Source organism: Egretta garzetta, unplaced genomic scaffold, assembly GCF_000687185.1.
Source record: "Egretta garzetta isolate BGI_Z169 unplaced genomic scaffold, ASM68718v1 scaffold228, whole genome shotgun sequence".
NCBI lineage: Eukaryota > Metazoa > Chordata > Aves > Pelecaniformes > Ardeidae > Egretta > Egretta garzetta.
Genome location: NW_009260758.1, coordinates 4,303,140 through 4,317,191, shown reverse-complemented (window position 1 = coordinate 4,317,191; position 14,052 = coordinate 4,303,140). Strand labels below are relative to the sequence as shown.

The 14,052-nt window shown below is 41.8% G+C and overlaps 1 protein-coding gene across 1 annotated transcript; it reads right to left on the bottom strand.

Annotated features, from left to right (window-relative positions):
• Window positions 1-1,355: 1,355 nt before the first annotated feature.
• MDFIC2 (MyoD family inhibitor domain containing 2) lies at window positions 1,356-11,783 on the bottom strand. Its single transcript, XM_035901409.1, has 3 exons — window positions 11,699-11,783; window positions 6,183-6,404; window positions 1,356-1,615 (listed from the first exon to the last, which is right to left on the bottom strand). Exons 1-3 carry the CDS (start codon window positions 11,781-11,783, stop codon window positions 1,356-1,358), a joined length of 567 nt encoding a protein of 188 aa, XP_035757302.1.
• Window positions 11,784-14,052: the final 2,269 nt, after the last annotated feature.

Below are 14,052 nucleotides of genomic sequence, written 5' to 3'. Positions count from 1 at the left end.
GAAGTTCACACAATTTTTTTTTTCCCATTAAATATTTGTGTGTCAGGACTACAGATTTGAAACTCAGATTATTAAACAAGTGGCTTCAATGATTTCAGCGATGCTGAGTATCCCAGCATCTTGTCCAGGATTCTTGTTTGGGATTCCCCAGGCACTTCTGCACTGAGATCAGTGGGGTTTGGGGGAATATTTTAGTGCCTATACAAAGCAAACACTGTCTTTGGTGCTCGTCTATAAATACCTAACGTGAGCAAGCAACTCCGTGTTTTCCTCTGTGCTGAATACGTGTGTTTTGCACCCTCGGGCAGCTGATTTTACATGCTTTTGTTGTCACATGTCTAATGTGCAAGATGTGTTTCCTTTTTATTAATCAGACCTGCCATCAGAAAAGAGATAGAGGGAGTTTGAAAGTGCAGCCAGGACAGATGCTGTCATTCTGTAATCTTTCATGCCCAGGTGGAGATTCTGGTTTCCACTAGAATAGGTGGCAATATTCTGCTGCTTGCAGAAATCTTACAAATGAAAATCAGGCAAAGGAGTTCCTGGCTACCCATGGGGTGATTCTCCTTTGGAAGTCTGCAGTCAATTCCCATTTAGGCTAATTACACTTAAGGAGCCCTTTCCTATAACTAATGAACAGTGGGCCTAACCTGTTATTACACAACCATAGGCAGGCACATTAATACACTGCCGAATGGCACTACCCTGTTAAAATGCTTCCTCTACAAAATTCACTGGAGATTTTTAGAGACATTTGCTGTAATTACCGCTAGCATGGTTTCTAATTCATTTAATTTTCTTTTCTACCTAAACTGAGCATATAAGTGTGTTTTAAGAGATTGAATAAATAAATTTTTAATTATAAAATGATGCTCTATCATACATTATTAATAATAACCAACAATGTGTAATACATGTTTAGGTATGAATCCATTAGGAAGATGAACTAATATATATCGGTCCTCAAATAATGTCCTAATTTGTCCTGTGTTTATGAATGGGGAAATCCGTGTTTAAAGCAATTAGAGGTTTATAAAAGCCTTGGATTGACAGTGGGTAAAACACCGAGCACACTTGGCACTTAGGAATTCTGTTGTTGTCTATGGCAAAGGAGAAGACCTGGTTTTCCCCTTCATTGGTTTCAGCAGTTTGTGAAATCATACAACCAGAATGGTACAGATGTACAGACCTCCAGGGTGGGAGCAGCGTGATGCACATAGTCCTGGTTGGCAAACGCTCTGGTTATTAATGTTATCTTAAAAAAAAAAAAACAAACAAACCCAAAACAAAACTCCTCTGTTCTCTGTCAGTTCACTTTCAGGCAAATTTGAGGAATTTTGTCACTTATTTTCCTATTAGCGATAGCAGATTTCAGAAATCTCCATGGCAAGTTCCAGGCATTCACCAGTCTCGTGGCAGGACTCAAAAAGGCTGCAATCAATGTCACAGTCACAGTTGCAGTCGTTGTTGGCGTGGTCTTCGTTGGAGGTCTGGTAGTATCTATTGGATGGACAACAGGTATCTGTCAGCCAATGTTCACAGGTATCAGGCAGCATTATAAGAAAGTCCCAAAATTGGCAGAACAAGCAGGCCAGGATAAGTGTTGCACATTCATCTAAGAAAAAGGAAAAGCAGTGAGATATAAGAAAAAGGGTGTGCTTGATTACCCAGGTTCAGACTAGTGTGACTACACAGAAATGACATGCAAGACAGCACACAGGGTGGGCTAAAAATACATTGATGATAACTACTTCCATGAAGTCAAACAAAAGGATTTATTTTCTATGTTGTTTATTCTGGAAAAACAACGGCGGCATGAAAATAATTTGAATGACAATATTCTGTGGCAGCGGAGTTCAGAGGAACACATACTCAGAACCAACTTTACAGTTGGACTTGATGATCTTAAAGGTCTTTTCTAGCCTAAATGGTTCTATGATTCTATACACTTGAAGCATTTGGGCTATAAATTTCAGCACCGGATTCGACTGGGGTGCTCTGCTGGGGGGGTTGCAGTCTTGCAGGAGTTTGGAAGTGCTTTGTGATGCCACCTGTGTTACCTGGCCAATGCACGTGATGCTGGAGTTTATGTTCTTTTTCGCAGGAGTTTGCAAATTAAAGATAAAAGTCATCAGGCTGCTCCTGCTATTTCCAGGAAGGCATTAAACCCCCCCCCCAAAAAAAAAAAAAAAAAAACCCAACCCCAAAACCAACTTTCAGGGGCATTTTTGCCTGCATACGAACAGTTTAGAACTGAATCCTTCTTATTTAAACCATTCCTTTCTGGGCTGTAAATCTGTTACGGTCTGAATCAATCCTTGCTGGAAGTCGGGGCACAAACACCCAAAGCTTTCATGGAGAGTGGATCCAGCCCTCAGACTCTCCGGGTCTAGTGCCTGCTTTCCTATGTGATCAGTCTGGATGCGCGTCCCTGGTGCACAAACTCGATACGGCATCTGGGTAAGGACGGAGATGATCTTATGGACAAGACCAAACCCACACACATGGGGGAAAAAAAGAGCACAGATTCCTCATCTGCTTATAGTTTGATTTCTGCAAGTAGCCTGTTTCAGTAAAACGTTTGATGACAGCTAGGTTGCCTACCCAAAGCCAGGGGGGAAAAGCAAGTCCAGAGAACAGCATTTACAGAGGGCAGTGTGCTGATTGATCCTCAGCTCTGGGTCCTTCCACTTCCCCACTGAAATGCATTTCTCACCTTTTCACAGTCAGACTTGTCAATTTTTGAAAGGGGACAAAAGTTTGGAAGATAGCAGCAGCTAGGATGTGCGTCTGGAGCCAGGGAATATTCTTGAAAACTTGGTCACCCTGACAAAAACTTTGTGTTATATTTGTTCCCCTCAAAACCCAACTAATTAACTCCCCGCCACTCAGAGTACGGCATCTGGGGAGGCTGCCTCCCCGTGCAGCAAGGCTCGGAGCAGGTGTGAGATTCTGACTGTGTGAATCCAGTTGGAGCGCAAAGACCCAGACCTTTCAATTTTATTTTTTTTTCCCTCCTTGTTTTTGGAAAGGAAAAATGCCTTCAACAATATGAATGCCTTTTCATTGGTTCTTTCAGGAAAGCATATGGTTATAACCACATTTCTTGCCCTAGGATGACTAACTGTGAACTCATTCAACTGCATTGGTTCTGTTGTGGCATTTTCTATCTCACGTAACATAAAGTTCACTGCCAGGAAGTTTCCAGAATTATGCTATTTTTTTTTTTCTTTTTAAGAATGCTTTCTTGATGAAAAACAAAACTAAAAAAAAAAATAAAAATCATTCCAGCTTCTTTATAAAGCAGTTAAACCAAGAACAAATAGCATGTGATTGAACTTCTTTCTAAGTAGCATATCATCACCAATGTTATCAATTTTAATACTTATTTAAATATGTCAAGATCTATTTAAGTTCAGACAAGCACAACTAACTTCTAAGTCAGTTCTGTAGAATAAGAATGACTAGATTTCGGTGATACTTAGTAAATTCATGCTTATATTTTTTTCTAATTAAATGAACTGAAATAATTATAAAATTGAAACATTTTATAAGGTGACACTGCTGCATTTAATTGTATGAAATTTACAGTGTAGAAAATGTAATCATTTTATCCAGTAGTCCATGTGTAATTAAGACTATTCTTTTTAGATATCTTATGTTTATGAAATTTCCTTCCTATACACAGATGTGAGAGATGAAATTCAAAATTATATATCAATTAAGGATCTTTCGATTTTTTTTTTTTCTCTCCAAAGCTCTGTTTTCTAATAACAGTTTTTTTCCTGAATGTGTTAACCATAATGGTGCTTATGTAATCTTGAGAGAATAGATATGATTCTTAGGGCTTCACCCAGGAAAGAGAGCACACAAAAAGCACAAGATTTTAATAATAAAGTAATGTTTCAGCACAGAGTCTGTGATGTGCAGTAAAGATGCTTTTAAATTCCCATCAGAGCACACACCATGAACTGTGATAATGGATGTAACACATTTCGAAAAATCTGCATGTGTGAGGCTTTTTTGTCCCGTTTTAAGTGGGGTAATGTATATAAATAATAGATATTAGCAATTAAACATCCATTCCTGTGTATTCATTTATATATTTGAAAATAAATTAGCCACAACCTGCATAAAAGAAGATGCAATCTCCTGTTTTCTCTTCTGTTTTCCCTGCTGTTTGCGAAACGGCATTACTGCATTTATCTCAGTGAGAACAACGACCTCAGCTCTCATTCTCCACATTAGTAGATTAATTACCACAAAAGAAGAACTTCTAATAATTTTGCTAGCCTGCCTCATCTCTAAATTTTCCTGCTCTTGCTTGGTGGCTGCCAGCTCACCCTCTGCTCATGCAGATGATGCTCTGAATCAACTCGGTCCAGAGCACGCTGAGGCCACAACGGTCGCCCCTGGTGAGACCCATGAGCTTGGGATCTGCTCCTCTCTGAGCACAGGGAACAAAATAATCGCCGATTTCCTCAGCTATCATGCTGCCTTCAGAGGTTCTCCATGCACCAGCGAACAGGCTTTGGCCTCGCGTGTGTGGAATAAGCAGTAACTTGTCAGAGTAGAGTGAGCAGAGTATGCAGTGACAACCACAAATCTGGCTTCCTTTGGTTTTCTTGGCTTCCATCCAACCCTTAACATTATTAATTGAGCACAGATTGTTTTTTTTTTTTTTATTCTTTGTTAGTTTCCTTCACTTTTAGATTTTTTAAGGAGTATGAAATCTGTTATTTGCATCACGTGCTCCACACCTGTGTGCCAGTAATGGTTGAGGGGCCTGATCGGGTAGTCAGCAAACTCAGAACACAGCGAGTGTCTGGGCTAGCGGGCGAGTCCCCTAAATGAAATAAATATTTCAGATCCTTCGTTGAAATGAAATGCATTCTAATAGATGTATCAGGGACATCCCTTTTATTACAGGATCAGCGATGCAGTGCAGATGGTAATGGCTCTTGGAGAGCATTGTGGTTTGTTGTGTTGATCTGTATTTAGAAGTTCTTAATTCTGGGATTGCTGATATGATATATGCGCTAGATTCCAACTCCGCTGGATATAACACACTAATCTGTTGTTGAAAAAGGTGCACATAAGAAACTTTAAAGATGTTTCAGAGAAACACTTTTTTCATATCCATTGGAATAACAAGGTATAGCTGGTTCTCAGCATAATTCCACTAAAATCAGGAGCGTTATATCATTTAGATTAGCAGGAGTCATGCCCCTTGGTCTTTAATGAGTGTTCACAACCCATTCTATTCCTTAACTCTTGGTTATATACTATTGCCTCGGAAACTCTTAGAAAAATAATGCAGGTATTTGGCTCTTTAACTTGAAGCTTTTACACAACAAAAAGGATCATCTCCTTTTCTGAAAAGGTAAGACAGCTCTGGTTAATAGTTCCAGAGCAAGTTATGTTTTAGCAATGTTCATTTGCAAAAATGCACTGAACTATTTGGCCTCTGCTGCAATTTTGGTTTGTAGCTGCCTTTCACAGCTCTTTGTTTTCAAATCTGCTTTTTCAAGATGTGGAGCATGCTGACCTAACCAAAACTCTACCCACGTACATCCACCAGGCCCAGGCATCAAAGACAGTTTCCTGCAGAAGCAGGGAAGAGAAGGAAGATTGCTCCTCGTCCTGACCCATGTGAGCTTTGCAGTGTAGGCAGCAGAGGGGGATTTGGTGGTGGGTCAGCAGAATGGGAGGGTTGGATGTGATGGTCCGTACAAGAACTACACGTACAAGACCAGAGAAGTAATATGCAGACCACCAAACACAGCATCAGTTCAACAACAATAGCAGCTGCTGCAGTACCAGTAGCAAAAGCAACAACCTACTGGGGAGAAGTGGGTCCATGTGAAATGCTCTGCTTGTCTGATACCAACACTAGTACCCCTGTGCAAACACTCATTACAAAAGTACAAATGCTCTGTTGCACCATCGGTTCTAGGCTCCTCTTCCATGACTTTAATATCACTGGCAATTGAAGATCATGTTCTACAGATTCTCAACTATCACAAAAATGTCTGCAGAGCAACTTAATGCTGCTTTTGGCTATGTTCTTGAACCTCCTGTTCAGCATGTAAGCATTTATTTAAAGTTAGATACACACAGGGCTCTTGCAATGGGCATTATTTAGAAATCAGTTTAAATGTAATCTGTTTTATAAAACGTACCGTCACTGTCTCTCTGATGTACTGATCCGTCATCTTCAATGTAGGTGAATTCTCTGCATTTCTCCAGGGAAGCAATGGACGATGTGCTCGCATCTGACAATTGCTTCTGGGTTTTGGTACCCTTTGATGAAGTGTCTGTGATGCTGAATTCTGCCACAGAACTCATAACAATACCTTTCATAGGCTTTTCATCTGTATGCTTTTCATTTGTAAGCTGGTTATCTGGTGGGATTAGGAAAAAAAACAAACCACATTTGTTTGTGATATTAAGACAAAGATCTGAAAGAATAACATATGCAGAATTTCCAAGCCTACCGTTGTTTACTTCCAAGGCCTAACCCTATACCTAATGATTTCAGCCTCTTTATGTAAGTAAAGCTTATTCATAGTTAAGTATTTGTGAACTTGCACTCTAAGGTTTTCTCTTAAACCCAGTGGACTTAGAGGCTAAGGAATAATTCACTTCCGCTGGGTGGGATCAGGTTAGGAGACAGAACAGAACTACTGCCTCAGTCAACATCTATTTCAAGTGGGAAACCCTAACTTCAATTTGTGATATAAAAGAAGGCAAAACAATTATCTTGTTAGTTTTCAACAGCAGCTCTGTTTCCCTAAATTTACAGCCAACAATGTGTGTGTAGGTGGTACCTAGATGCAGATGTGCCAGCTCTCCATGGCTCATAATCTTGCAGCAAAGCGAGCCAGATGGTCTCTGTTTAACATCCAGATTCGTTATTGCGTAACTTCATCCACACTTGTGGTGTTGGCCTGGAAGTCAACTAGAAGATGGGATACCTCACATGCTGTCAGCATGCCAGAGAGGCAGCTCAGAAATCAGAGGGAGGGCTTAATTTTAAGCCCCAACTAGGGGAAAGGTTAAGAAGAGTTCTGAGCTCAATTTATTCTTGAAAAACTTCTCAGGCACCGATAAACATGGGTTGATATATAGTTTCACTTACTCTCCAAAGTGATCAAGAGGCCAAGAAATGCAGTCATTCTCTCTATGGCTGGGATGATAAAACCTCATCAATTCTTATCTACAGCTGATTAACTCCTGCTCCTCACATCAAGCACAGCCTCACTTTTTATCTTACTTAAATCTTGTGATATGCTTGCTCTTGAGCTATATACAGATAATCAATCTTTACAAACCCCTCAGTTTTGCAAACATTACTTTCTGAGACGAACAGTAAGTGCTCTAAAGCAGCTAGCCTGCGCTCTGCTGCAAGGAGCCAGAAGAGAAACCCTGCATATCTTTTATTTTTCAGGTGCCTTTGACCCCTGACATGTATTCAAGAAAAGCCAAGAAAAGGCTGACAGAGAGTGAAACCTTGTGGAGGCTGCAGTTGTGTCCCGCAGTGTCCTTGCAGCCAAAAGGAGGAAATGTGAATGGGATGGGTGGATTGCAAGGCAGGTGAAAAACAACTGGGACCATTTGTCTCAAAGTGAGGGAAGCAAGGATTTGAGGTCTAACTGGTATCTGGAGCAAGTCCAATGAAGGCCACCAAGGTGGTGACGGGTCTGGAGCTCCTGATGTATGAGGAGAGGCTGAGGGAGCTAGGCTTGGTTGGCCTGGAGAAGAGAAGGCAAAGAACGGTGCTAGATGCTGTTTTCCACTTCATAACCAGGGTAATGGGGAAGCCAGACCCCAACTCCTCCCAGCAGTGCACAGAGGTGAAAGGACAAGAGGCCACTGTCACAGGCTGCAGGAAGGGCAATTGGGATTGCATATGGACAAATTCTTCATCATGGAAGGGATAAAGCACTGGGGCAGACTCCGGTGAGGCTGGGGAAGTGTGGAGAGGTCAGCTGAAAATGGACCCCAGAAACCTGCTCTTACTGCAGAGTTAGCCCTTAGCTAAGGCAGATACCAGATGAGGTGACTTCTAGAAGTCCCTTCCAAGCTTAATTTTTCTATGATTTCTGTGATTCTATTTAATTACAAAATGAGTGAGCAACTCATGTAAGTTTTTACTCATAGTCGTAATTCCTGTCATTTTAGATTATCATCTTGTGGGGGAATATGCAGAAGCAGAAAAGGTAGGTAGAGGTTAGCAGAGTAAGACCCTGGGAGAGGATAAGAAGAAATACTAAGCTACTATTTTCATTTTAACTTTAAATCACTGCTTTAAAAATGTGTGTTGGCAGATGTTTTGGCTTGATTTTGAGCTTGTAATAATGACAAAGTCTACTGTGAAGGAAATGTGGATTTTTCCCTGTCCCAGAGAGTTTACAGGTTGGCCTTCGGCAGGGAGCAACTAGTGGGATAGAGAGAAGCGGAGGGAAGGAGACAGTGAGACAGCAGTGGCACAGAAAGGAGTCTCAGAAACCTAGAACTGTCACGTTTTGTGAGTGTTATGACAAAGGAAAGCCTCAGGGGAGACTTGAGAAGGGCAGGAGAGGCGGTGGCTCCTCCTGGTGTGAACCAGCAGTGCAAAGCACAGAGGTGCTCACCTGCAGGTTGCACACTTGGTCATAGGAAACCAGCATCCTGGGCAAAGTGTGTCTGATCTTGCCCACCTGTGATAATTTGTTGACGATTTTCCTCCCTGAGTAGGTAAATGCAGCTTTGTTTTGCCCCTCTGACTTCTTGGCCAGTGTCTTGAGTGCAAAATGTGAAAATTCATGCATTTTGGATGCACTTCCACGTACAGCAACCACTGTTTCCTAATGTTTATAAATCAATGGCATACCACAATTTTTCCTGCACTTTCATTCACTAACATACTGTCTCCAGGAAAAGTTGTGTTAATTGAAGTAGCAGAGCTCTGGAGGAAGCAATGTCCTGCTTATGCATTGGATTTATTGGATAATAATTGATTTGTGAGTCCAAAAGACACATGCTCCACCTATTACCCAGGTGCCAATCTTACAAATGGATCTTGTTTGTCCAGGCTGAGCGCTGCGCACAGGCTGAGCAGTTGAATACACACAGATCAGATGGAAAGGCCTAGGTAAGAATGACGGTTTCTATCATTTTCCACTATCAAAATTGGCCCAAAAGTCTAAACAGGATATAGTTTAAATCGCAACGTATCTGTTGAGTTCCCCACTTCTGCAACAACACAATGTCCCGCAGAATGTATTTAAGCGTTTGACAAACAAGATGAGAAAAAGATTAGACAGAAGTAATCAGTAAATGCCAGATTAACATTTACTGTATCCACTGACTTCTACTATTCATGCTTCGAGTCAATTTTTGTTCTTGAAGTGCTGTTGAAGAGAAATCAAAACCAGAAATAGAAAGGCATAGACATAACCTGATTTTTTCAATACAGCACCATCAAACAAAAGGGTAACAAAAGCTGTCATTCAAGGACTCTTCTGTTTGTTAAAGCATACTACATCTTTGAAAATACAGCACATTTTAGTGTCAGACTCTTAGTTTGAAAAGCTCCCTTTAAGTAATGTTATACTTGTCTTGTACAGCTAGATCAAGTCTTCATGCAATCACTGTAACAAGCAACTTGCTATGACAAGCAAGATCCTTGCTTCCAGAAAACAGTGCGATAGAGGCTAAAGCAGTGTACAATTATAGGTCTCCATTTCATTTTTATGCAATTACCTTCAGTTCAGCTGTGGGTCCATCTACATTATGTCTTTTATCAATTTAATGTTTGCACAAAGTGCCTAAAGAAATAAAGATTATGCTAGACCAGCATAAAAAAAAAAAGTGGTTAGCAGGTTTTTTTCTTTTATAGTTTGTTGCTGCGTGGAACAGTAGTGGGTTGAGAGATTGGAAGAAATATGCGGAGCCAAATAGGCTTTAAAAATATATTTTGTACAACTGATATTATTTATGATTACCATTAAATGAGAATGTAAAAAAAGATAAATTACAATTAGAGATGGGCAGAGGGTCGAACTTTGTTACTGTCTTTTAAGAGCCTGTGTTCAGTTTTAGATATCCACAAATGCCTGTGTTTTTATTGTGTAAAAATCACCCACTGAAGTGAATTAAAATGGAAAAATAAGCATACCATAGTGAAGAAAGCTCAGGCTATTCAGTGTTAGGCAGAGGCAGCTAGAGGTAAAACCCCACAAAGTGCCATTTTTAAATAGTATCCTGAAGTAGCAACTTTCTTCCTTAACTGGGGAAGCGGGCATTTGCCTGGACCGTTGCAGTAGAAGACTGGGATTGTTCACCCATGTTTGTATTAAAGACAGAGATAGTCTCAATACTCAAAAGAAATGTCTATTTTTTTTTTTTAAGCTGGGTCACTTGGGCTGTTGACCACAGTGTCTAAATTCATGAAAGCACAAAAAAAAAATCACTTACTTTCTACTGATGCCAGCCCCAGATCCCTCTGGTTAATAGCGAGCAGCAGTGATACCAAAACCGGCATTTACAGTGGGTCCCCTGGTTCCTATTTCTCAGGCACAAACCAGGGTCTTGCAGCCCCAGAGAAGAGAATCATGCAATCACAGAATGGTTTGGGTTGGAACGGACCTTAAAGATCCCCTAGTTCCACCCCCCCTGCCATGGGCAGGGACACCTTCCACTAGACCAGGTTGCTCAAAGCCCCACTCAACCTTGCCTTGAACTCTTCCAGGGAAGGGGCACCCACAGCTTCTCTGGGCAACCTGATCCAGTGCCTCATCACCCTCAGAATGAAGAATTTCTTCCTTATATCTAATCTAAGTCTACTCTCTTTCAGTTTAAAGCCATCAGCCCTTGTCCTATCACTCCAGGTCCTTGTAAAAAGTCCCTCTCCAACTTTTAAAATTAGCTTTTATACAGTGGCATATAATGGCTCTAAGTCTGGTTTTGGCAAGGAGTGGGGGATAAGAGGTGTTCTGTTCTGTTGGATGGGGACTGCAGCAATATGGGTAATGCCACAGAGCTGTCTGGAGCAACTCGTTAGGGGGAGAAGGAAGAGAACTGATCTGTCACCCCATGTAGGGCTCATACACATCTGACAAGCAAATGACAAGGGAGTCTGTGGCTCTACTTGTTGGCAGCATTTGTTCCCAACCCATCATGGCAGTGGCCCTTGGCCTCATGCCCCTGTGGCAATGAGTCCCAAGGGTTAGTGGTGAACTGTGTGGAGAACTCTAGCAGTTTAGGATGTATAAATTTTTAATTTCACTGTGAGGCATCTTTGTATATCAGTGCAGCAGAAGAACCAAAGGAACACCTGGCCAATCTCCCTGCCACTCGTTAACCCATGCACCACTGTCAATACCTATTTAATACATCACGTGCTCGACTCTGAAAGAGCTGTGTGTCATGTCCGTTCAGTTCTGAGATGAAGCAGGTGGAGCTACATGAGAACCGATGGGTGCTAACTTGTAAGTATAAAGGCTTAAACTGAACTCACTTGGTTTTAAAAGACTCATGAAACCCAAACCCTGGGTTTCTATGGCCATGTTTCAAAAAAGAAAAAGTAAAAATAAAACCAAAATACTTTTTCTTGCCAGTCCTAAAGGACATAATTTGTCTGCCAGCAGCTATGGGAGGGGATGCCAGGGGTACCTCTGCATGGTGCGACACACACATGGGGCCAGCAGCTTACCTGCATGGTCCTCACTGCTCAGCATCACCCTGGGGAGCACTGGGAGGGGCAGGGAGCTGATCTTGGGGGAAAACCAAAACAACATTGCAGAGGGACACTGTAAATAAATGTGGTGTGGCACATGTATCACCCCCAGCCACTTAGTGACAGTCATTGACTTCAGGAGTTGTTGCTTTGGGGGCAAATAAAAGCAAGTGTGCTTCCTTGCAGGGGGAGGTTACGTGGGATGGTGTACTGTTTCTGCTACTCCCTGTCTAATTTCTGGAAAGGAAGCCACAAGAAAAACAAATTGCTAAGAGAGAAAGTTTCATGTGAGAAGAGGGGAAGAGGATCACTGGCAAACACAGAAGTTCCTGTTTCAGGTGGGTACAGAAAGTTTGAGAGCTGGGAGGTCTGCAATGAAATGTGGGGAATCATCCATGCCCAAGCACTTCAGAAACCTTAGATGAGATTCCTAAATCATCAGCAAAGGAGGCGGGAGGAAACTGCACCCCCAAGCTCCAAACTCTATGGCTTAGCCTTCTTGGTGGACAAGATGGCCAAGGTCCTCGTGGTGGCAAGCCCAGGTCCCCACATGGGTACCAAGCTCCTCCACCTCTGCTGCACTTGCCAGGCTATCCACTCCCTGCATAGGGCTTGGAGGCTTAAATCTCCCTTCCTTGTCTCTCCCAGGGTCAGGAAGGCAAAGTAGGAGGTGGGACTGTCCCTACAGTGAGTGCAGCAGATGAAGCAGACTCCGTGGGAACTGGTCTCATCCATGTAGGAGAGGCCAGAGGGAGAGCGGGCATCACAGCCAACCCAAAGCAACCTGCTCGAGACAAATACATCATGGGTGCTTTCATGGTTTCATGCCCATTACATTTTGCTGAGCTCAGGCATAAGGATACATGGGATTTAGAGACTGTTTATTTTTGTCCTAGGGAAACAGGAAAGAGTAAACAAGGATATAAATATATTTTGGTCTTCATATGACATCATGAACCTGTGCAAGTGCTTCTCTTCTGATTTATGATGATGGACTGGTAATTCACAGGAGCTTTGGGTTTACTTTTTTTTGCTGCTGCAGTAACAAAGCTAATGGTACAATCCCTGGAGGGGGTATTTTATCAATAGTGAATTTTTTACCTCATTGCATATGTTTTAACTTCATGAATTAGTGACCCAGCTGACTGTAAAGCCTTCTATAGGCTTATTATAAATCTATCACAGGACTGGCAAGAAATTTTGGCCTAGATCCTAAACTCTGACAGGCATGTGTTGATGGACTGCATAGCAAGCACTTCCACTAATATTTCTCACTAATTATACCATATATTAAAAAAAATGAATGAAGCCAATGTTGATATGCAGCTTTAACTGCTTTTGATATAAGAAAACAACACAATCCCTAATAAATTTTCACCTTCAACATTTCTATTCATTATAATTTTTACCATGATGAATGAAGTTAGAACTGGAGAGGGAGGGGGTTCATCTTAAAATCTGTTCAGTGAATGATTGAATTTACTTCCCTTCCCCAACTTGCGTTGAGGAAGGAGGGAACAGATGGACACAGGAAAAAGAGGGAGGCGAGTGCTGAACGAAGGAGACGGGTGAGGAACAGATGGAGTTGGGGGAAAGCGAAGAGGAGAGTCAGCAAGGATGGTAGGAAAGTTTTCCACTTGACCTTGAGTTGAAAGGAAGATCTGCATACACCATGGGGCAGCTAGATTTTTGGGTCTTATCCTTTTTTCTCTCTGTGGCACTTGCGCCTCAGAGTCTTGTGGGCCATCCCAGCAGTCCAGTCCATCCCAGGGGATCTGCAGAAGCAGAACCTAGATTTTCTTGAGGGGAAGGCTGCTGCAGAAGGGCATCTGCACTGTGTTCAAGTCCCTTAATGGTAATGACAAGGGAGAAATGTGTGCAAATGCAATACCCAAAATGGGTTGGGATGTGGTAAGTCTCCCAGGCAACCCAGCCAACCCGGAGATTTGAGCTTACGATCTTGAAGAGGTATCCTACCCCTTCTTTGTTGTTAGGATCCGATGGCCAAAATTCTCAAAGTGATTTATGATTTTACTTGCTCAAAGTAAGATATTTGAGATGGCCTGATTTTCAGAATATGCTGAGCATCTGCGCTTTGAGGTGTATTGAATTATATAGCCCAAATCACTCATAAGTCCTGAAAAATCTTGATTGTGTTCTTAATTCTATTAAATTGCCTGCATTGGTTCTGGCTTTGCTAGCTGAAGAATGGAAGAGGTGAAAGTTAAATATTGGCCATGTGTGTCATTCCCTTTGAAGAAAATGGGAGCCATGTGCATTCACCTAACAGCAAAGTTTGGCCCCAGCTATGATTTCACAGCTGGGGCCTA

Bases quoted from the DNA above. Each gene is read 5' to 3' on its own strand.
- MDFIC2 (XM_035901409.1), bottom strand. From the start codon at position 11,783: ATGTTGTTTTGGTTTTCCCCCAAGATCAGCTCCCTGCCCCTCCCAGTG. The intron at 6,405-11,698 runs GTAAGCTGCTGG...TAATCCCACCAG, and splicing joins GAGCAGTGAGGACCATGCAG to ATAACCAGCTTACAAATGAA. The intron at 1,616-6,182 runs GTACGTTTTATA...CCTTTTTCTTAG, and splicing joins ACATCAGAGAGACAGTGACG to ATGAATGTGCAACACTTATC.